This window comes from Bufo bufo, chromosome 3 (assembly GCF_905171765.1).
Source record: "Bufo bufo chromosome 3, aBufBuf1.1, whole genome shotgun sequence".
Lineage (NCBI taxonomy): Eukaryota > Metazoa > Chordata > Amphibia > Anura > Bufonidae > Bufo > Bufo bufo.
Window position 1 is genome coordinate 369,310,866 of NC_053391.1, and position 25,229 is coordinate 369,336,094.

The window sequence follows — 25,229 nt, forward strand, 5'->3', positions numbered from 1 at the left end:
CATTTACATACATTATACCACAGGGTTGTCTGCCTAAAAAGGGGGGGGACGGACATATAAAGATGAATCTACCTAACTACCTTGCTATCAGCCGGCCGAGATGTATATTAAAACTGATGCGATCATGTGACCTCTCTTAGGGCATCAGAATCGCTGTTTTATTTACACCCGTCCATTTTGTGAGATTAGGAGTCAGTCCAAGAGATACACTCACATTGACTGGCAGATATTTGCATGATGTGGATGCGATTAGGTTATTCTGAAGAAGGTGCCATCGCCCCTTTAAACAGCCTCATGTGATCATATATCTCATGTGATCAGCGGCACGGACTAAGGATGCGCTACTGGGCGGCGTGATGACGAAATAAGGGGGTACCTGGATACTCCTCTCTGCACGCATTCGCCGTCATGTGATCAATGACGGCGACACGTCGGTGCGTCGTCACTAGGGGACTATTTAAACCAGAACAAGCCAGCAGCCGGTGACCTCACATTGAATCCATTGGGGCACCGGCACCGGCACTTGTACGTTCCGGGAAGCACAAACGACCTGAGCAAGGTTAGTAACACAGGTAGATGCGACAGCTAAGATATATATTTTTTATTAGATCTCCTTATAGACCATCACTGGCCAAGCCGGAAGATTGTGGGCTGCGGCATCATTAAATGGACGCATGCAAGTACCATAAGTACCATAATTATCATCCATGTTGTGGTGCACATGAACGAACTAATGTGACCACTGCTGCATATTACCGGCAGGCACTTCATCAGTGTGTAAATGGATATGGTGCAGTGTTGATATCTCTGTGCCCATAAAGGGACTATATCTATCCCCTAAATCTGCATAGGGATGTGACCCTGTCCATTGTTGTTTCTTTCTGACTGTACTATTCAAGAGTGTCGATTGGTAGTGTATGGCTGCAATGATTGACAGCCTGACACTGGTGACAATCTCATTTTAGTGTCATCCATGATGAGGAAGATTGCGTCCGATTCATGTTAATATTGATGCCGGTTAGGTTATTGAACTGTATATCCCCTGATGAGCCCAGGTCATTGGTATGGGCGAAACGCGTAGGGACTATATATCTATACCAATAGTGCATGTGGCATCTTAATGAACGGCTGCGCTGTAAGAATGCACCATTGTGTGCATTAAGTAGCCGCCTAGAATGTGTATCATAGAATATCTCCTTTTTTCTTTTTCTTACTCTAACATATTGGATCTAGCATGTATGATATGGTGTGCAATAATCTGTGAATATATATCTTTATTATTTTCTGTACTCAGACCAGGTCATTACCTAGTAGGCCGCGATAGACCCAGCCCAATCATCATCGAACAGGGGCAAACTAGGGCGCTACAGGAGGTTCCTGAACACGGGATCGCCCTTATCGGGGTGGCTATTCAGTTTTTTAGGCAGGAATAAATATCTTAGGGCCATACCTAGGGACAGGCCCAGTCAAGAAGTTATTATCCTGCCTATAATCAAGTGTTCCTGAGGGATCCCACTGATAAAACGGAAATAATCTCTGCAGAGCACCAACCATATCCACCTATAAAGTGTTGATTTTTATCTTTTTCTTTTCTTTGTGTGTTTGTTATTATGGGAGTTTATTTTATATGTAATATATAATAAAGGTTACGTTTTATGGCAGGTGGTACCCTGTGACAATACACAATACACACAGTGGTTTCACAGCACGTATCAATCAGCTTCTAGATGTGTTAGTGTTGCAATTAGTAAAATATACTTTTCATACCTATAGTAATACAACAGGACCCAGAAGGTAGATTTTATTATTGGTCAATTATTGATATCGCTTGCAGGTATCTATGCCCCCAACACTCATTAGCATAAGTGACTCAAATTGCCCCCCACTAGATTTTGGGACTTTGCCGAAGGAATAAGGATAATTGGGGGAGATCTTAATGTCGCATTAAATCCCACTTTAGACACCTCAACAGCTAGCTCCACCAAATCCCAGAAAACTTTAGGAGGAATACAAAAGACATTGCATGACAGCCATTTACTAGATACATGGAGGACACTAAATGTCTTAGACAGAGATTATACATTTTATTCAGCAGTTCATCATTCCTTTCAACGATTGGACTATATTTTGGTATCAGAAACACATTTAGAGATGATACGCAAATCCAATATTGGTCCCATCACAGTTTCAGATCATGCCCCGGTAACAACTACACTCACCTTTACTAATCTACCTATAAAGGAATGGATTTGGCACCTAAACGAAACCATACTAGATTCAGATAAACATGTATCTGATGTTTCTCGCAAATTAACACATTATTTCCAGGACAATAAATCCTCAGATACCTCTCAGACTATAGTTTGGGAGGCTCATAAAGCTTTCATACGTGGTAAATTTATAGCTTTGGGCTATTTCCTGATAGGCCAAATTGCAGCCATAGAATCCATCCAGAAACAATCCAAAATACATCTAGCTCCAGGCGAACTCATTTCATTAAGGGGGCAACTGAAGGAACGTCTTAATATAAAATGTGCAAAAGCCTACCAATATGCAAAATGCAAACAATATATACATGGTAATAAAGGAAATAAACAAATGACTCACCTGATAGAACGGAAAGATACACAATATGTCTCTGCCATTAAAACGAGTAACGGAGCACTTGTCTCCTCTACAAAAGATATAGCAGAGGAATTCTGCTCTTTCTACACAAAATTGTACAACCTGGACACCACCCTTGACGTCCCATCGGAGGGCCACCAAATAACTGAAAGAGAAAAACACATAGATAGGATTTTAAGCAACCTAAATCTCCCCGAACTGAGTGCAGAGGAGTGCTCTCCTTTACTAAAGACTTTCACAGAGGAAGAGATCAAAAAGATTGTTAAAACCATGCCCTTAGGCAAGGCCCCATGGCCAGATGGCCTACTGATAGGGTACTATAAAAAAACTTCTCCCCATTCTAGCCCCTCATATAACTATCTAGTGCCAAGCCCTAGCTGATGGAGAAACTCCCCCAAGGCAAAGGCTCGAAGCTACTATTACTATAGTTCCTAAAGAAGGTAAAGATGGAATGTGGTAACTATAGACCCATATCCTTACTTAATCTGGACATGAAAATATGGGCCAAGGTATTAGCATCTAGACTTAATACCCTTATCCCTAGAATTATTAATCAGGAACAGGCTGGATTTTTCCTGGGCCTGGAGGGAAACTTCCAGTCATGCAGACTCTCTAATGCTATCACATAGGCCAAGAGTAAAACAGGACCTCTCGTTCTCTTAAGTACAGATGCAGAGAAGGCCTTCGATAGGGTCGATTGGCTTTATACACAACGTACGCTTCATTGATTTGGAATACCTGATTCTTTCATTCAAGCGATTATGTCTCTATATCACGCTCCCAGTGTTGGAGTGAGAATGAATGGCACCTTATCTAAGCCTTTTGACATCTCTAATGAGACACGTCAGGGGTGCCCCCTTTCCCCTTCCCTATTTATAATGGTGATGGAGACTTTATTTCAAGCGGTCCGAGATAATTCACTGATAAAAGGCTTGACCGTGAACAAACTTGAACATAAATGTGCTGCTTTTGCGGACGACCTCCTGCTCCTAGTGACAAATCCCACACAGGCATTCCCGTAGATTCTAGAACTCTTCACCATCAAAACCTAAAATAGCTTATAACAAACTAATAAAAGATCGCTCTCAAGGAGGATTTGGTCTACCTGATTTAGGTTATTATTATAAGGCTATACAGTTAAAGAGATGGCTGCAGCTATGTATCCCTAACTATAGAACATTAGGATATGACATTGAGCTAGCACTCTTGTCAGGAAAACAATACGCAGGGCTCTGGGGTATTGTAGACCCCCTCCCCCAGTACTTCCTCCGGGATTAACTAAAGGTCTGTATTTGAATATACACACTATCACCCGTCTCTTCTCTGACCCTCCAAGAAGCCTACCAGCAGATGTCATTCCATATTTACTAAAACTAGATACAACCCAGCAAGATATAGCTTGCTGCTTTTCCAAGGCTGCTATCCCAAGTGCTGCTGTTATAAGTGCATTGGAGATATTCAGGAGATACTCAGGAGGTAATCTGGAGGTGGATACAATCTAAACAATGGCAGATCTGGTTCTGTGCAGGAATTGTTGTGCTTTTATTTCAGGTTCCACTCTTCAAAGGCTTGGATACTGTCTGATCTGTAGACAGCTCTCCATAATGCAGCAGGAAATCACCTTTTTGAAATATGAGATTTTTAAATTAACCACTAAACAAACTCGGGCTGAGAACATTGCAATGCCACTGCCACAGAGGCCCCCTAGAAATGGAAGATGGGTTACTGTAGGTTCAGGTAGACTGAGAGTTGTGGATAGAAGGCATGTCCCACAGTCTGTGGCTCTCCATAATTCATTTGCAGCACTTTCAGAGTGCAAGAGCAACATGGAGGATGGCTCAAGCACAGTGGGTGAGAAACAATCATCTCCCATGCCTAAAGTATGTAAGACTGCAGCCAAAGACAAAAGGGAGAAGGGGAGGATTGATAGTAAGCAGCTGTTGGTGGGCGATTCCATCATAAGAGGTGTGAAGTTTGAGGAGAATGGTGTTGTGAGATGTCTCCCTGGTGCTACCGCTAGCAGGGATAGACGACGGATCCTAAATATTGTTAGGCAAGCAAAGCAGGAAAGGGAAGTGGATGTTATTCTCCATCTTGGGACAAACGATCTGGCTTGCAATGAGGTTTCAAAGGTGAAAGAAGCTTTTCATACCCTTGGAAAGGATATACGGGAGGTTGCATCAACTGTTTCATTCTCTGCAGTTTTGCCTGTGCATAACTTTCAGTATGACAGGAAGATGCGCATTAAGGAATTCAATGTATGGCTTGGTGAATGGTGTCTGAACCAAGGGTTTGGCTTTGTGTCTCATGATAGCTCTTTTTGGAATGGAAAAGAACTGTACAAGAAAGATGGTTTGCATCTTTCTCTCAAGGGAACGAATGTCCTCGGTGAACAGTTCCAAGTATTTGCTAAGAAGCATTTAAACTAGGAAAGGGGGGCAAAAGAGTGATAATCCAGCAGTCCAACTGCCCCCCGGAACAATGCCAGAAGAGACCAGTAGCACAAAGGTCAAGAAATGACAAGCTCAGAGTCTTGTCTACAAATGCTCGCAGTCTAGGGAATAAGATCAATGAGCTTGAGGCTATAATGGCATCTGAGAATATAGATGTAGTGGCTGTTACTGAGACGTGGTTCAAGGGGAGTAATGACTGGGATATATAAATACCAGGGTTCTCTCTATACAGGAAAGACAGAGAAGGCAAGAAGGGGGGAGGGGTGGCCCTGTATGTGAAAGATAGCATAAAATCTAATTTGATACAAGTTAGCGAGAACAATTTAGAGTCAGTTTGGGTTACCTTGCAGCTTGATAATCATAAGGTAACTCGTGTAGGTGTGATATATAGACCACCTAGCCAAGTCAAAGAATTAGATGATCTACTAGTTGAGGAAATAGCTAAAATGACATTGAAGGGGGAAGTTATCATTATGGGAGACTTCAATCTTCCAGATGTAAACTGGAAAACCAAAATAGCTAGTTCTGCCAGGAGTACAGATATTCTAAATTCCCTACTGGGATTATCTCTACAGCAAGTAGTGGAGGAGCCAACCCGGAAGGAGGCCATTTTAGATTTAGTATTCACAAATGGGAATTTGGTATCTGATATTACTGTTGGGGAAAGCTTGGGATCTAGTGATCACCAGTCAGTGTGGTTTACTATAAGTACAGTGACTGAGTCACACCACACAAAAACAAAAGTTTTAGATTTTAGAAAAACTGACTTTTCTAAAATTAGATTAGTGGTATACGAGTCCCTATCAGACTGGAACAGTTTAATTGGAGTCCAGGAGAAATGGGACTACTTAAATGTGGCACTATTGAAGGCAACAGAAAATTGCATTAGGCTTGTCAGTAAAAGCAAAAAAAGGAAGAGACCACTGTGGTACTCAGCAGAAGTGGCCAAAATCATTAAAAACAAAAAGATAGCATTTAGGAATTATAAAAAAAAAAAAGAAAACAAGGATGACAGACAAATTTATAAGATAAGGCAGAGAGAGGCCAAACAAGTTATAAGAGTTTCTAAAGCACAGGCAGAAGAGAAATTAGCTCAGTCAGGGAAAAAAGGTGATAAGGCATTCTTCAGATGCATAAATGAAAAAAGGAAACTAAAACAAGGAATTACCAAATTAAAAACTAAAGAAGGAAGGTATATGGAAGAAGATAAAGAACTAGCTGACTGCCTCAATGAATACTTCTGTTCAGTTTTTACAAAGGAAAATGAAGGAGAAGGACCTCAGTTAGGAAAGAAGACTAATGAATCTTTTGACGCATGTGTCTTTACAGAGGAAGAGGTTCTAAGTCAACTGTCTAAAATTAATACAAATAAGTCACAGGGGCCTGATGGTATACATCCAAAGCTATTAAAAGAGCTCAGCGGTGAACTAGCAAAACCATTAACAGATCTATTTAACCAATCACTGGCAACAGGAGTCGTCCCAGAAGATTGGAAATGAGCAAATGTTGTGCCCATTCACAAGAAAGGTAGTAGGGAGGAATCGGGCAACTACAGGCCAGTAAGCCTGACATCAATAGTGGGGAAATTAATGTAAACCATACTTAAGGAGAGGATTGTGGACCATCTAAAATCCCATGGATTGAAAGATGAAAAACAGCATGGGTTTACTTCAGGGAGATCATGTCAAACTAATCTTATTGATTTCTTTGATTGGGTGACTAAAATAATAGATGGAGGAGGTGCAGTAGACATCGCTTATCTAGACTTTAGTAAGGCTTTTGATACTGTCCCACATAGAAGGCTTATCAATAAAGTGCAGTCATTGGGCTTGGACTCCCATATTGTTGAATGGATTAGGCAGTGGCTGAGGGACAGGCAACAGAGGGTTGTAGTCAATGGAGTATATTCAGACCAAGGTCTTGTTACCAGTGGGGTACCTCAGGGATCTGTTCTGGATATTGTTTAATATCTTTATCAGCGAAATTGCAGAAGGCCTCAATGGTAAGGTGTGTCTTTTTGCTGATGACACAAAGATTTGTAACAGGGTTGATGTTCCTGGAGGAATACACCAAATGGAAAAGGACTTAGGAAAACTAGAGGAATGGTCAAAAATCTGGCAACTAAAATTTAATGTTGATAAGTGCAAGATAATGCACCTGGGACGTAAAAACCCAAGAGCAGAATATAAAATCAGTGATACAGTCCTAACCTCAGTATCTGAGGAAAGGGATTTAGGGGTCATTATTTCAGAAGACTTAAAGGTAGGCAGACAATGTCATAGAGCAGCAGGAAATGCTAGCAGAATGCTTGGGTGTATAGCAAGAGGAATTACCAGTAGAAAGAGGAAGGTGCTCATGCCGCTCTACAGAGCACTAGTGAGACCTCATCTGGAGTATTGTGCGCAGTACTGGAGACCATATCTCCAGAAGGATATTGATACTTTGGAGAGAGTTCAGAGAAGAGCTACTAAACTGGTACATGGATTGCAGGATAAAACTTACCAGGAAAGATTAAAGGACCTTAACATGTATAGCTTGGAAGAAAGACGAGACAGAGGGGATATGATAGAAACTTTTAAATACATAAAGGGAATCAACAAGGTAAAAGAGGAAAGAATATTTAAAAGAAGAAAAACTGCTACAAGAGGACATAGTTTTAAATTAGAGGGGCAAAGGTTTAAAAGTAATATCGGGAAGTATTACTTTACTGAGAGAGTAGTGGATGCATGGAATAGCCTTCCTGCAGAAGTGGCAGCTGCAAATACAGTGGAGGAGTTTAAGCATGCATGGGATAGGCATAAGGCCATCCTTCATATAAGATAGGGCCAGGGGCTATCCATAGTATTTAGTATATTGGGCAGACTAGATGGGCCAAATGGTTCTTATCTGCCGACACATTCTATGTTTCTATATGTTTCTAACCCACACTCCACACTTTTGGAAACTTCTAGAAGGTATACCGATCTCTACACTTATGGCAGAGCTAAAATCCACACTCCTCTTCTGCACTCGAACCATCAAAGAACCATCGTTCTTGTAAGATTCTAGTGACTAAATATACTACCATCTCTACTCCTACTTGGTTTGAAATAGAGACATATCATTTCACTCCTATATAAGTCACTGATTTCCATGCAGGGTAGTGGGGTTCCAGCTTTGATTAGAGCTTGGGCAAGGACTTTAAATAGAACATTTACTCCACAAGATATAAACCAGATTTTTATGAGATCACATGGATTTTCTAGGTGCATAAAAACACAAAAACACTCATATAAAACCATGACAAGATGGTATAATGAGCCATCCAAACTCTTTAGAATGAGACCCTCAGACACGTGTTGGAGATGCAAAACAGAAAAAGGCACACTTGGACATATCATGTGGTACTGCCCCATCATATGCCCATATTGGGAGCAGATTTAACAAAAAACAAATGAGATTTGTAAGTCCTCAATTAATTTCTCCCCCCAGTCGGTCCTACTGTGGCTCCCCTCAAAGCATTGGCAGCCGTCATCTTCAGACTTGCCGACTCTGCTGATACAGACAGCTAGATTATTAATCCCGATCTACTGGTTAAACACTACCCCCACCTTGGAGCAATGGTATGCAAAAATAGATCAGATGTACTTAATGGAAGAACTAGCAAGTGGGGCGACCAGAACTCGCACAACATTTATAAACCTGTGGAAACCTTGGAAGGATTTCCGAGATTCACAGAAGTGATGACTAGATCATATATCTTCAAACTAACAGCCTCACAACACGTAGACTTCTGACATATTGGGTACTTTAACCATTTAGTTAAGTCAACAGCATATATTTTCAGTCAACTCTTTAGCAATGACGCTATCTCTCTCTAGATTGATATCATGCAAGGATTTACATGCTTATTATTTTCATGCTCAATGTTGTATATCTCAGTTATTACATATCAATAATACACCGGAATACAGGTGTAATCATTTACTCAAGTGATGTTATTGTGTTCATTGTATTCAGATTACACTACAATAAGTAATTAATGTTAACCAATTCAATTTGTTACCTTTTGAAATCAAAATGTAATGTAAAACTGAAAAACTTTTGTTAAAAACAAACAAACACACAAGGCAACACAGAAGTGGCTTAAGGTCAACTCTGTGAATGTCCTTGAGTGGCCCAGCCAAAGCCCTGACTTGAACCCAGACGTCTCTAGAGAGACCTGAAAATGGTTGTCCATCAATGGTCCCCATCCATCCTGACAGAACTTGAGAGTATCTGCAGAGAATGGCAGAATATCCCCAAATCCAGGTGGGCAAACCATGTGGCATCATACCCTAAAAGACTGGGAGCTGTAATCACTGTCAGGTGCTTCATTTAAGTACTGAATAAAGAATGTGAACACTTACGCCAATTTTAGTTTTTCCTTTTCAGTAAATTAGCAAAGATTTTGAACCTTCTGTTTTCACTTTCACACTATGGTTTCTTGAGTGCAGAATGATGGGGGGGGGGGGGGAATTATTTTATTTTAGCACAAGGCTGCAACATTTAAATCTGAAAGGGTCTGAAGATTTTCCGAATGCACCGTATATCATGAGGACATATGTCTGCTCTCGCTGTCCACAGTAATTGCTGCCTGCAGCCTGTCACCGTGCAGCATCTTTTCTCTCTTTAATAAATTGTGCAGAGAATTTCTTTGGGAAACCGGCTTCCTCTGTAATCTGTTTGCCTTGATTATGTAGGCCAGGATCCACTATGTTGTCTCCTGATTTCAGAGCTGTCATGCAGCGAACATAGCTGAATATTATTTCTTCTGTCATGGACAGATGGGAAAGAACCTCATTTCCTTCTAAATACATTGGGTTTTATGTGTGAAGACATTGCACATAGCTGTCAGTATGAGAAGCAGAATAGTAATCTGAAAGGTTATTAGGAGATCCCCCTCCATATTTCTGCAATTCTGGCGTTCATAAATGATGCCTATAGAGCTCCATGCATTAAAAGGGCCATTGAGTCTGCAGTATTTCACGTATTCAATATGGTATATATCAGAGGTCGGGCTACATTTTTTCTGGAAGAGTAAAAATACTCCTCTTACCATTTTTGAGGAGTATTATTAGCCGATGAGGAGTACAAAAGTTACAGTAATTCAAATAGTTAATACAAAGGCCTACATAACATTAATGGGTTGCTATTTATGCAGGAAAACCATTACTAGTACTCTAGAACTGTCTTCCATGCATAAATAGCAAATTTAGACAATTTTAAATTTAGCTGAGGTCACTGTTGCACTGAGGGGGGTCGGCACCACTGAGGTCACTGTTGCACTGAGGGGGGTCGGCACCACTGAGGTCACTGTTGCACTGAGGGGGGTCGGCACCACTGAGGTCACTGTTGCACTGAGGGGGGTCGGCACCACTGAGGTCACTGTTGCACTGAGGGGGGTCGGCACCACTGAGGTCACTGTTGCACTGAGGGGGGTCGGCACCACTGAGGTCACTGTTGCACTGAGGGGGGTCGGCACCACTGAGGTCACTGTTGCACTGAGGGGGGTCGGCACCACTGAGGTCACTGTTGCACTGAGGGGGGTCGGCACCACTGAGGTCACTGTTGCACTGAGGGGGGTCGGCACCACTGAGGTCACTGTTGCACTGAGGGGGGTCGGCACCACTGCGGTCACTGTTGTGCTGAGGGGGTCGGCACCACTGAGGTCACTGTTGCGCTGAGGGGTCGGCACCACTGAGGACACTGTTGCAGTGATTTTATGAGGTTTAAAGGGTTTGTCCTAAGATCGATATTTATCACCTGTCCTCTCCGGATTTGTCTGTTTTGGAAACTACTTGCACCCCCCATGTAATAACAATCCTGGAGCATCTATTCTTATGACCTTATGTTGCAGCATTCCTCTTATTTCTGCTATTTGTTATGAATGACTTGCTAGCAGTTTGCAGTGAAGGTCCAGATGGGGGTGTCACTGCACAGCCTGATATTATTCAATCAGTGCTGTCAACTGGTAACCCCCCGCTGGACCTCTATTGCAGACTACTAGCAATTTGTTCATAAGTTCTAGTAGGAATAATAGAGGAATGGTACAATATAGAGTCACAAGAATTGATTCCCCAGAATTGTTATTGCATGGGAAATGCAAGTCGTTACTAAAACAGACATGTCCCCTTCAAGTACATGATCGCTGGGGGTCCCACCTTGGTTACCATGTTCTAGTGTTCTCTCAAGTATGGATAGGTAAATAGTGTTGATCTTGGGACAATCCCTTAAATTTTTGCTGCTGTTTCTGTGCCGCTGGTCACTGGGGTTTGCCATCCATCAGGTGGCCATTGCTGCCCACCAAAGTTACGTCCTTGTTGATGAGCTCTCAGGTGAATATGTCGGTGCCACCAGGGCTGTTGGTAGACTCTGAAGAGACCTGAGGCACTGGTAGAGCAGGACACAGGCACAATGGATGGTGGTGCATGCTGGTGGAAAGGGCACAAGCGAAAGACCTAGGCACATACCTCTGGTACCAGGTGCTCGCACCGCCACAGTCACATGTTGTGGATCTGGATGATGTCATCACGCAGTGATAACCACCAGGCTCGCCTGTAGATCTAGGATGCACCAACCTTCGGCACTCCAGCTGCTGTGAAACTACAACATCCAGCATGTACACTTGCTCAGCTGTTCTTGTAACTCCTAAAGAAGTGAAAGGAGGATACTGGGAGTAGTAGTTTCAGAACAGCTGGAGTGCCGGATCCAGAGGCTGTCATTTTGTGTTGTGCTTGATCTTGCTATAAAGGGGAGTTAGTCTTCCATGACCCATTGCCCTATCTCATGCCACCAGATAATGCCACAAAATTGCCACCACCGCTGTGGTTATTGGATTATACAGTCTTACAGCGAAGACTTCATACGCTTGGTGGAGGGACTGTATGTCCTGGAGGATGTAAATGGCCACATGCAGTCCTTGTGGCACCACGTGCCACCATGCGGCGCCGCATTACAGAAGAAATCCTTATAGCACACAATATGTCTAGTTCAGCATCTGATGGAACATGCTGTAATGAATTATCCTTGATGGATTCATAGAAAAGCTGACAGGTGACATAGGTAGAGGTCTACCGGTGACAGGTCTGTCTGTTATGGAGGTTGTATGGAGGTCTCCTGTTGGCGTGTCCAGTGCTGGGATCCTCCCTGACTTCTATAAGCAGGAGTCTGAAGCGCTCAGCCACTTTTCCTCACTGCTGAGCGCGGTAGTGAAGACGGTCCCCTAGACCTTCTATTGAGGCCGTCTTCACTACCACACCCAGCAGGGAGGAGAGACAGCGCTCGGCTGAGCACTTCAAACTCGTCATTATAGGGAAAAACAAGGCGCTCAGATCCCCACTAAATTTCACAGCAAGGCCACTCACCCCGCAAGTGAAGATCGCGCGCCTCCTTCCTCACTTCAGAGCGGTGTGCCATAAGCTCCAGCAGCCCGCTCAAACTGACCAATAACAAAGCTCCTGTCAAGATGGGGAGTGGGGGAAACTCCCCACCGTACAATGTCACCATGTACTAAGCCATAGGCCGGGAAAAGGGAGCTGGTCACCTCCTAAAGCTTCCCTAAAATAGCCCTAGTCTCCTGGCTGTATGAGCCGCCTTCAATGGTAAGGGGGCTCATACCCACGAACCTAGAAGTCTAAGAATTCCTGCATCGCCCTCAACATCGTGACAGGCAACAGTGTCACGGCGTACACCATAGGCCATGACAGCTCCTTACTGTAAGGAGCTTTGTGATTGGTTGTTTCAGGCAGCAGCAGCATCACTGCCTGTGCCGCTCACTGCGCTGATGAATGGCAGGGAAAAGTGTAGTGTCCCACTACGTAAAGGTGGGCACTACTAAGGGTTATGTTTCTCCCACCTCCTGTGGGAGAAATGTGTTTTGTATTGCATTGTAATGCCATGTTAATTCCTGTGTACCAGGCCTGTTAGGGGTGTAGTTTCTCCTCCCAAGCTGTAGAGGGAGCTAGGGCACCCCTTAGTATAAATAGTTAAGCCCAGACAGGAAAGAGGGAGTGCAGTATATTCCAGGAGGTTAGTGAATACAGTCTAGCCTGCCTGAGGTTCCTGAGCAAAAGAAGCTTAGAAGTTGCACCAGGAGAAGAGTCTACCTCCTGAGAAACCAAGTTCCTATAAAAGTACAGTGCAGAGCCAAGTTTATTCCAGCCAAACAGAGAGAGCTGAAGGGCAGAAGGATATATTCACAGCAAGGAGACATATACTAGAGGAAGTTTTCCCTACCCAAGGATAAAGCCAGCAATAGGGCATACGGGCCTTGGAGAAAGACAGACAGGATCCTGAGGAAAAGTGCAGCCTGATCTGTAAGTGTTTAACCCTCTGAGTATCTTGCAAGACCATTGCCTGCCATTTGATATAAAGCCTGCCTGTCACAACCTTTTTACATGAGGAACTGCCTAAAGACTGTAAATAGTTAAACTGTTCAGTAAAAGGAGGTTTTGGTTCACTGCAACGTGTGTTCCTCAATTATTACTTCAACAAATCGGTGTGCCACCGTTACCGGCACTGGCGTCACGAACTTTAAGGGATCCTGCCACAGGCACACTAAACCTACAACACCCAGGGCACCTCACCTACCACCTGACCTGGTCCCTATACACAGAGAGTGCCCCAGAGGATCCATGTGCCAGCCTCTCCATCACTGATGACCCCCCCCCCCCCCATGTTTAGACCTAAGAGACTTTTTTTTTATGTGGTTTCAGTAGCAAAACTTCACAACACAGTACCCTGCGGTGCATGTAAATTGGGGCTTTTAGAACCGCACTCACATTTTGGAGGCATGCTGCGGATTGGAAAATCTACAGCTTGCCTATTATTTTAACTGGGGATTTCACTTTTGCAATGCAAAGGATGAATTCCGCTGCAAATCTGTCACAACATCTGCTTGTAACACATCTAGGTTTTCTTCTCTGTAACTGAAGTAAATGGTGCATATATAGCAGTTCATTAACTTTTTTTCCTTTTACAAAAGAGGAACATGGCTTCTAGATATGCGGTTCCAAAATGAGTCGCCTACTTATACAATTCCCAGTCGCACCCTACGTTTTGCTTCAATTTACCTGAGATCCTATTAAAAGCTGGCGGTTGTTGCCAATATTGAGAGTTATATATGGAGCTAAATTAGTGGCTCAGGTTTTAGTGTTGGAATAGTTATTCTGGCTTTTAGACATCTCCTGTCAGCTTCTGCTTGTAAGATAATAGTCTGATCTCTATGGACTTCGCTGAGATTTACTGAGAGATTGTTATTTCTAAGTCTCCTTTCTTAATTATGGCCTTGAGTCTTTCATTTGTCTCAGCGGAGTGAGTTACAGATGTTGCTCCTTAAAGAGGAATAATAAGTCATTCTTTACCCTTCCCAGGATTAGGCCTCATTTGCAGTCTGCAGAACCATGCATTGCTATGGGTCCGCAAAAAATGCGGACAGCACACAGATGTAATCCGTATGCTATCCGCATCTGTGCAGCTATGCCGCAAATTATACAATATGTCCTATTCTTGTCTGTTTTGCGGAGCCGCAAAAAGTGCAGGTTGCACTCGACTCATATCTGCATTTTGTGTATCCACGGTTTGTAGACTGCAAAACGGATATGGTTGTGTGAATGTAGTCTAAATGGTGATTGTTAAAAATGGAGCTCGAGTATCTGCCAGGCATAAGAGGTGAGTCCTTGAGAACTGATATAACCTTCCTGATCCATGACCAAGAATCTATAGGACCTAAGTGACTTTTACTGCTAGACTAATGTCTACTGTCCTCCCTGCAAATAAGCTACTTACTCTGGGACCATTCTATTTGTACTGTAAACCTTTCCTTGGCCTACTACGTCAGACCATAAGACCTACGGCCAACTTAATGAACAGATTCTAATATATATGTATTGTCCTTAGTGACCCTTTTATCAAAAGTTGTGCTGTACATGAAAATGTCTTTATTTTATTGTTGTTTTCTATGTCATTGCGTTTTGGCCTGTGCAGGCGATGGGGAAGCAGAACAGCAAGCTCCGTCCAGAGATGCTGCAAGACCTGCGGGAGAATACAGAATTCTCAGATCATGAGCTGCAGGAGTGGTATAAAGGCTTCTTGAAGGACTGTCCATCTGGCATTCTCAACGTGGAAGAGTTCAAGAAGATCTATGCCAACTTCTTCCCATATGGAGATGCCTCCAAGTTTGCTGAGCACGTTTTCCGTACATTTGACACAAACGGTGACGGGACTATAGATTTCAGGGAGTTTATCATTGCACTGAGTGTCACCTCAAGGGGGAAACTGGAGCAGAAACTTAAGTGGGCGTTTAGTATGTATGACCTAGATGGCAATGGCTACATCAGCCGGGAGGAGATGTTGGAGATAGTACAGGTAAATAAATAATGAAAATGCAATATCTAGGTAGAGAATAGCTTTATAAACAAATTTGTGAAAAGACAGTGTCAGAAAGTGTTAAATAAGCACTCTACTGAATGTATTGTCCCTCACGTTCTGATGCTTTTATGAACTAGCCTGAATAGAAACAAAAAAAAATTTCAGCAGCTACTCCTTTCCCATTTGCCATGCTGGATTCGTTCTTCTACCCTCTTGAACTTAGCAGAAGCTTTGCCCAGTGCATGTCAGTGCAGCTTCACACCATTACATTTCCCAGCCTGCTTCTTGAATTCACGTTAAATGTCAGGCGGGAGGCCAGTGTTTGAGTTGCAGGAAAGGACTGGGGTAGATTGACTGCACTGGTGAGGTCAGATTATAGTATGAGTCTGACTTCCAGTCCTACCAGTAAATCCTGTAGCTGATGGATGGTCAGAGTAAAGGTCCGTGATTGACTCATCTGATCACAATAGGGGCTTAAATAGGCAAAAGATACTATGAAAGTAGATTACATTTATTACCATTGTACTGATGATGAGTACTGTGCTACGCCGACCAATATAAAAAATAAATAAATCTGGAGTTCTTCTTTAGCATCTAGGTGACCAATGAACATACATATACTTCATTAGTTGGTGAGCCTGCTCCATACACAGCAGGCTTTGGCAGTATTACACAGCCGACACCCAGCTGTTTAACCCCCATGATGTCATGGTCAATCATAACCGCGGCATCTGAGCGGTTAGATGGAGTGTGCTCCTCCTGTCCTTCAATTGGCACCACTGTGCCATGTTTGTGGGCTGCGGATCGGTTGCTGTGGCAGCCAGGGTCATTCTGAAGACCCTCAGGCCTGCCATGTTAAGCCAACTATTAGGCTGGGTTCAGACCTGAGCGTATTTGATATGCGCGTTTAACGCGCGTTTTTGTCGCGCGTTTTTATGCACGTTTTTTGCAATAGTAAACGCGTGTTTGACGCGCGTTTGTGTGATTGACTGCAGTGTCCTATGGCCACAAACGCGCGTCAAAACGCCCCAAAGAAGCTCAAGAACTTGTTTGAGCGTAGGGCGTTTTTCAGCGCGTTCAAACGCGCTGTAAAACGCTCAAGTGAGAACCAGGGCCATAGGGAAGCATTGGTTTTCATGTGTTGAGCGTTTTACAGCGCGTTTGAACGCGCTGTAAAACGCTCAAGTGTGAACCCAGCCTTACAGTCTCCCTCTGGCAGAGTGTAATAGGATGCCAGTGAAATTTCTAACACAGCAGTACAGAATTATTGCTGTGAATATTACAAGAAATCAAATTATCCTGGGCTCAAGTCCTTGTAGGAGACTAATTTTCAAGTAAAAAATAAAATAAAAAATCTTTTTTAAAAATACCTTTTTTTTAATATTAAAAATAAAACATTTTTCCCATGTATCATATTTAAAAAAAAATATAATTTGTATGGCCACATCCGGAAATTTCCAAAATATTAAAATATTTTGTTATTTATCAAATGCGGTGAATATTGTAAGAATAACATCCCCAGTGCCATAATTGTTTTCGGTCACCTTGACACCCGAAAAAAATGGAGTGAAAAATTATCAAAAAGTCATATGTACACAGAACTGGTATAAATAAAAGCCACAGCTCGCCCTTCAAAAAAAGAGCCCTCACATATGGAATTTAGCGACATAAAAATGTAAACTTTTTTTAAAGTAGCAAATTAAAAATATTACCGTAATCGTAATGAACCACAGAATAATGTTATCATGTCAGTTTGATCGCGCTGTGAGTGCTGTAGACATTAAACACAAAAATAGCCATTAGGGCTCTTTCACACTTGCGTTCTTTTCTTCCGGCATAGAGTTCCGTCGTCGGGGCTCTTTGCCGGAAGAATCCTGATCAGGATTATCCTAATGCATTCTGAATGGAGAGAAATCCGTTCAGGATGCATCAGGATGTCTTCAGTTCAGGACCGGAACGTTTTTTGGCCGGAGAAAATACCGCAGCATGCTGCGCTTTTTGCTCCGGCCAAAAATCCTGAACACTTGCCGCAAGGCCGGATCCGGAATTAATGCCCATTGAAAGGCATTAATCCGGATCCGTCCTTAAGCTAAACGTTGTTTCGGCACATTGCCGGATCCGACGTTTAGCTTTTTCTGAATGGTTACCATGGCTGCCAAGACGCTAAAGTCCTGTTTGCCATGGTAAAGTGTAGTGGGGAGCGGGGGAGCAGTATACTTACCGTCCGTGCGGCTCCCCGGGCGCTCCAGAGTGACGTCAGGGCGCCCCACAGGCATGGATGACGTAATCGCATGGACACGTCATCCATGAGCATGGGGCGCTCTGACGTCATTCTGGAGCGCCCCGGGAGCCGCACGGACTGTAAGTATACTGCTCCCCCGCTCCCCACTACTACTATGGCAGCCAGGACTTTAATAGCGTCCTGGCTGCCATAGTAACACTGAACGCATTTTGAAGACGGATCCGTCTTCAAATGCTTTCAGTTCACTTGCGTTTTTCCGGATCCGGCGTGTAATTCCGGCAAATGGAGTACACGCCGGATCCGGACAACGCAAGTGTGAAAGAGCCCTTAAATAGTTTCATTAAAAAGTTCAACTCTTCCGGCAAACACCAAGCCCTCATGTGGCTGTGTCAGTGTAAAAATAAAGGCATGACTATTTGAAAGCGGAGAGGGAAACAATGAGATTGTTGCCTCCAGAATTTGCCTTGTCTTTTAATATAGTATAATGCATATATCCAGTATTGTGTAGAGGCGGATCTGCTTTGGTTATATAATAGCTAGTTGTAAATTTCCAGAGGCATAGGAACATTTTTATTGTTTGACATGTATGCACACACATGACAAATTGAAGTAGCTTGTGCTCCATCTGTTATGAAACTAACGTCCTGCAGGACAACATTTGCAACGTATACAACCACTCCAAGAAGTCAGATTCTTATGATGAACTTATTTACACTTCCCATTGAAGTATCAGACTCTCCCACATTGTATATTGTAATTATCTATGCAGACCCAGCACTTGCACAATGTAAATCCTAACTCTACACATCTGCCGTAAACCGGTACATTCTTACCATTATCCTTTTCATTCTGCCGTTTACCATGTAACAATAATTAGAAAGGATGAGCTAGGCCCAGAAATAAAGATTCAGTGCACTGTGATGTTAGGAAATAACCCTGCAGGAAAACAGCCTGTTCCCTGGCTGCTGATCGGTCAATCGATCTGACACTGTGATTGCATACTTTATATAGCAAGCTTATCAGTGGCTATTGTAGTTATAGTGCATGATATCTAGTATGATGTAATATACATAAATCTTTCCTAGGTATAAATAGTCCCTTTAACCTTAAAGGGGTTGTCCAGGAATTCCTCAGCTTTAGGCCTCATGCACACGACCGTTGTTGTGTTCCGTGTCCGTTCCGTTTTCCGTGATTTTCTGCGGACCCATTGACTTTCAATGGGTCCGTTGAAAACTCGGATAATGCACCGTTTGTCATCCGTGTCTGTGATCCGTGTTTCCAGTCCGTCAAAAAAATATGACCTGTCCTATTTTTTTCACGGACAACGGTTCGCGGACCCATTCAAGTCAATGGGTCCGTGAAAAAGCACGGAGGCACACAAGATTGTCATCCGCGTCCGCGTCAGTTTTTTTCCTATCATTTGCAAGGCAAACTTGACTTAGATATTTTTTTCACTTTTCATGTCTGGTGATCCTCCAAAAATCAAGGAAGACACACAGAAACAAAAACGGAAACGGATCATGGAACAACGGAACAGCTTTTTGCGGACCGCAAAAAAATACTGTCGTGTGCATGAGGCCTTAACTGATGCAGCCTGCCTTCACTATTGAAGGATTCATACTTACCTGCTCCCTGCAGCTCCGTTCCTGCGAGCTGGCTCCCACAAGTCCGTCTTCCAGTCCGCAGCTTGTTTACTTTCTCCCAGTGTGGGTATGGACACCTGCTTTGCTGCAGCCAACCTCTGGCTTAAAGGGCATCTGTCAGCAGATTTGTACCTATTAAGGTTACTGTCACACTAGTGGCAGGACGGATCCGACAGGCTGTTCACCCTGTCGGATCCGTCCTGCCGCTATTTCGCCGTGCCGCGGGACTGCCGCTCCGTCCCCATTGACTATAATGGGGACGGGGGCGGAGCTCTGGCGCAGCATGGCAGTGCACGGCGAGAGGCCGCCGGATTAAAAGTACTGCATGTCCGACTTTTTAGTCCGGCGGCCTCCCCCCGCTCATTGCCGTCCCGCGCCGGAGCTCCGCCCCCAGAGCGGCAGTGTGGCGGCACGGCGAAATAGTGGCAGGACGGATCCGACAGGGTGAACAGCCTGTTGGATCCGTTCTGCCACTAGTGGGAAAGTACCCTAAACTGGCTGACCTGTTACATGTGCACTTGGCAGCTAAAGGCATCTGTGTTGGTCCCATTTTCATATGTGCCCGCATTGCAGAGAAAAATTATGTTTTAATATATGCAAATGAGCCTCTAGGAGCAATGGGGGTGTTGCCACTACACCTTAAGGCTGTGCTTTTTCTGCAACTTCTGCTCCCTCTGCACTTAGATTAACAGCGCCAGGCGTGATGACGTTTACACAGCCTGGACCTGTCAACCAAAGTGCAGAGGACACGGCAGTTACAGAGAGAGCTCAGCCTCTAGGTGTAATGACAACGCCCCCGTTGCTCCCTAGGGGCTCATTTTAATATATTAAAACTCTCTCAGCAATGCAGGCACATATGAACACGGGACCAACACAGATGCCTTCACCTGAGAAGTGCACATTTAACAGGTCAGCTAGTTTCATGGGTACAAATCTGATGACAGATGCCCATTAATCACAGCAAAAATAACCTCCCCTAAAAACATAACCTTTATTAAATCAAATCCCAAAACAAAATATGAGGTAAAAAATATACTGGGAACTTATGGTGGTATAACACTCCACAATCCCACAGTCTTCGGATCTTGCCCTATATGCCCTAACCTAACTTGGGGTTGCTGGAAGGAAAGGGGCTCCCTAAGCTAGGACTAAGTGGAAAAAACTAAGTACCCCAGCAATACATTAAGCCCCTAAGGCACGCTCTGCCGATAGTTAATTATAACATAAGCTTCCTGTATACTCTAAAGGATATATCCCAAAGAACAGCTGTTGCCTACAACTTATATTATACAGACTACCATATAGGGAAGGTATATAGGGAGCACAACTCAAGGCATTTTACCCTGGGAATATTCAAATCCGGGGTTCATCAGGGGCTAAACAGTATCAATAGAGGTAGTTCCATATATGTCACTAATGCAGTGATAGTAAAACTAGAAAAGCACCCTACCTTAGAAAAGCAAGCTAACTATGATATCTTACACCTGTAACCACCAATGATAGCCCCCAGTCCATCCAAAGTATAACAGTTGTCCCTTATAGGTTAATATACTCCCCGATCAATAGGGACTTACAGCCTGGGGGCCAATATTGCCTCATTATGCTGTAAAAATGGACACAAAACAGTAGGTAGATACCAGAGCTATAGCGATAATAATCTGTACTGTAACCGCAATAATATAGATATAGTTAAGTATTCAAGAACCGAACAATTTACTTATCTTTTCAGATGTTCGGGGGGTTCTATAAGCGGTAGCAAGGTCGGATCTAGGCCAGACAGGGAGCGCCACTGATCACAGCAAGATGTCCGGCTGTTGTGCCAGTCCGCGGTAGGAAGGTCGGGCTCTACCAAACAGGGAGCACCACTGATCACAGCAAGATGTCCAGAAGCAATGTCCTTTAAGCAATGACATGTCCACAAGAGACACGTTACCACTGAGGCTAATAACTGGCTGCAGCATAGCAGGTAGCCATGCCCATGCCAGGGGAGAAGTAAACAAGCCTTGGACATCCAGGAGCCAGCGCACAGGACCAGAGTGGCGGAGAGCAGGTAAATATGAATCTTTTAATAGTGGAGGCAGGCTGCGGGCATCAGTTAAAAATGTAGGTATTCCTAGACAAACCCTTTAAAGAAGAGTATGAAATGAAAAATGACTCCAGACTGTAAGCACGTTGTTGGCTCGTTTCAGTAGATCGTATTTGTATTGCCCTCAAGACCTTTAATCTTGGCATACATGATTCAGATCTCCCACGTTTATTAGGTCAGCCTCAGCTCTTGATCTTGCTTATAACCTCATTCATGGTTCCTGTCTGTTCATAGGCAATTTATAAGATGGTTTCCTCTGTTATGAAGATGCCAGAGGATGAGTCCACCCCAGAGAAACGCACAGAGAAAATCTTCAGACAGATGGACACAAATAATGATGGTAAGTTGGAAGCTCATCATCCTAGCTCCACTGAAGTGACCTGTCATGTTTGTGACAATGTGTTTTACATAATGCCTGTGGTGTAATGGTGTACTGTGTGTGGTCAGAAGCAAATGAGCAATTTTTTCCTATGCTGTTGTGCCTGGGAACAAGCATGACTTATTGATCTCCACTACACATGCCAATTGCTGGCTCCAGTGTCATGCTCGCCCCAGAGCACCTTCTATTGGCGTAGGAACTATAGAAATATACAGACGCCGAGCAGCAGTAAGTACAAGGCTGGCTGGGACCCAGTGTCTGAAAATCCTTGCAACACTAAAGCTGTTCACTAGGTCACATATTAAAATGGACATCAATAGCCTCACTGTTTACTTCGGGCCATGCGGTTTTGCAAAAAAAGGGCAGGAAGAAAGTTAAGGCAACTGCAATCACTTATTAAAGGAGCATAGTTAGTATGTACAGTATAGTATGTTCTGTCTTATATAGGTATAATCCCACAAAACACTTAGGGGTACATTTATTAAGACCAGCGTATTAGACGCCGGTCTTAGTAAGCCCTATAGCTGGCGGTGGATCGCTGAAGTTATGAAGATGGCTTTCTTGATGTCTTACATTTAGACCATTTTCTACGCCTAGACCACCCACACCACGCCCACTTTTTTTAGACCTGGCAGATTCTGCTGCACCATGGTGTGAGACAGAATCAGCGCCAGGTATACGCTACAAAAGTGACATATATCAAGTCATAAAGGACCCCCTTATTTGACAATTCTTTGTCTACTCTTGGTGGTTTTCAGCATCACCCCAAAATGTTATCTGCTTATCTCTTTCCAGGTAAACTATCCTTGGAGGAGTTTATTAAAGGTGCCAAGAGTGACCCATCTATTGTCCGGTTACTGCAGTGTGATCCCAGCACGGCCTCACAGTTCTGAGCCTCGCTGCAACCTGGGAAACCTTCATTTCTCCCAGTGGCCGTGCCTCGCCTCTGCATAGCGGAGTGTCCCAGAATCCTTTTGGGCATTAGACGGACATGAATGCACTGCCAACCAATCAGCCCACTTCCTACCCCATAATTTATTTATTACTCTAAATCTTGTATTATGTTTATTATATGGAGTAACCTTGAGTTGCATGGAGAATTTGGGCGCGAGGGAAGAGTGGGTTGGGCATTTTTATGTGTGGAAAGGGACCCCAAGACACCTTGCAGGTTTTGCTACAAACTGTAATACCTGGTTGGGAGCTTGTCTGTTTTTCATGGAAACAAGGTGGTCTACATGAAATGAGCAATGATGGGTAATTAATGCACTAAAGCAGGGAGTTACTATGCACGCTACATTTAATATAATATTTATTAGGGGAAGAGAGGTAGCTTATTACTGTAGTTTCCTATCTCGTTTAGATTTGCACTTTCTATGTCTCCTTCCTCTCAACAGAGGGGGTATGATTTAACTAGTGTTCTGTTTTGGGTATGTGATCTGTGAATAATAATTTGACCCTTCTTCATTTTTCTACTTACAGAATCCACTCCATTAAAATATGCCAGTGTTCACCGTAAACCAGTTTGGAGGAGTCAATAAATAACCAATGTGCATTTCTGTCATCTATATAACATAAGTTCAGGGACCCTTAAAGGGAGTCTGTCACCATATTTTGACATTATAGACCTCTTACATAGCGCTGTAGCACAACTGTAGATGATTCAAATGGTACCTTTGTTGTGTTCTCGTGAAGTTCACCCAAGGCAAAAACTGACTTTTATTCGTATGTAAATGAGGGCTCGCAAGTGCCCAGGGGCAGCGTTCACTTCGTTGGAGCCCAGGCTGCTCTGTCTCTTTTGCTCATATCCCCGCCCCAGCCTCTGCCCGTCCTTCTCTTTCCTTGCGTAGCTACTGAGCCTCTGGCCCGCCTCCTTGCCGCTGGTTTTGCGGCGTTGGCGGCCACAATGGGCATCGCAGTGCGCATGCCCCGACCCAGCGAAGGGAGAGCGCAGGCGCTGGATCTCGCTAGGAGAGAAGGAGGAGGCAAGGGAAGAGAACGGTGGGCAGAGGCTGGGGCGGAGATATGAGCAAAAGAGGCAGAGTAGCCTCTGCTCCAATGAAGTGAACGCTGCCCCTGGGCACTTGCGAGCCCTCATTTACATACGAATAAAAGTCTGTTTTTGCCTCGGATGAACTTCACAAGAACACAACAAAGGTACTATTTGAATCATCTACAGTTATGCTACAGCGCTATGTAAGCGGCCTATAATGTCAAAATGTGGTGACAGACTCCCTTTAACATTGTAGTATGCAAAGACCATACGTACAGGAGACTTAAAGCTGTACTCAGAGTTTGACTTATTTCTTCTTTTCTGTTTAGTTTTTAAGTGACTGTAGGTTCTAAATATTTTAAAAAAAAGTTTGTTATATGACTGATTGATAAGTAAAAATGAAAACCTTTCACCCAAGCACCCAATAATTGTTTAGTGTTATTTCAATGCTGTACTTTAAGGGAAACGGGCCAACAGTTGTATTTTACAAGCAGTAAGATTAGTGACTTATTGATCTACTGGTTATCTTCTGCTCCCTGAAGTACAGGATGCCACATATAACATACATCTTAGTTCCACTGCTCCCTGCTCTTGTCTCTTCCTCCCTATCACAGGAGAGATTCTGTTTCATATGCTGGGCAGCAGTGTACATTGAAAACGGGAACAGCAGAACAATGTGTCAGTAGCAGATCTGTGTTGTTTCTGTGAAGTGAGTAATTGCCACGTTACCTTACATCATGTAATACGGGGCGTACAGGTGATGTGTAAATAGAGACTGGATATGCCATAAATATCCGATAGGTGGAAACCGTGCCTGTCTCGAGAATGAGATGCAACCATGTCTCTCTCCTTTCAGTTCTATTGAAAAATAGCACAGTAAGCGCACGTGTGCATGGAGTGAGCCACTCCATTTGTGGAAGATGAGATGGGTCTTTATTCTTGAGACAGCAGTGGGTCCCAAATGGGACAACCCCTTTAAGCTGTCAATACAGTGAATATATAGGAAATAGTGGGTGGTCCTTATATTTTCGTGGTACTTGAGATATGATGACTTTGGCTCAGATTACTATTTTTGGAATTTCTTCTGAGGGTAAAATTGTAGGACAGCCAGATAATTAGCTTTGATGTGTTGCACTTCATTGCTGATATTTCTAACTTGACATTTAAAAATACATTATATCCTTATTCTACATATATAGTTGAAACCAGAAGTTTACATACACTATATAAAAAGACACATATGCATGTTTTTCTCAATATTTGACATGAAATCAGAATAAACCTTTCCTGTTTTTGGTCAATTAGGATTACCATAATTATTATTTGCCAAATGCCAGAATAATGAGAGAGAGAATGTTTTAAGGCATTTTTATTACTTTCTGCAAAGTCAAAAGTTTACATACACGAAGATTAATATGCCTT

General features: G+C 43.4%; 1 protein-coding gene across 1 annotated transcript in view; it reads left to right on the forward strand.

Annotated features, from left to right (window-relative positions):
• HPCA (hippocalcin) overlaps window positions 1–23,532 on the forward strand; it is a 36,695-nt gene extending 13,163 nt beyond the window's left edge. Inside the window, exons 2-4 of the mRNA XM_040424591.1 lie at window positions 15,084–15,464; window positions 21,673–21,778; window positions 22,613–23,532. Coding sequence (XP_040280525.1) covers window positions 15,087–15,464; window positions 21,673–21,778; window positions 22,613–22,710 — 582 coding nt within the window. The 5' untranslated portion in view covers window positions 15,084–15,086 and the 3' untranslated portion in view covers window positions 22,711–23,532. The remainder of the gene's footprint in view (window positions 1–15,083; window positions 15,465–21,672; window positions 21,779–22,612) is intronic.
• Window positions 23,533–25,229: the final 1,697 nt, after the last annotated feature.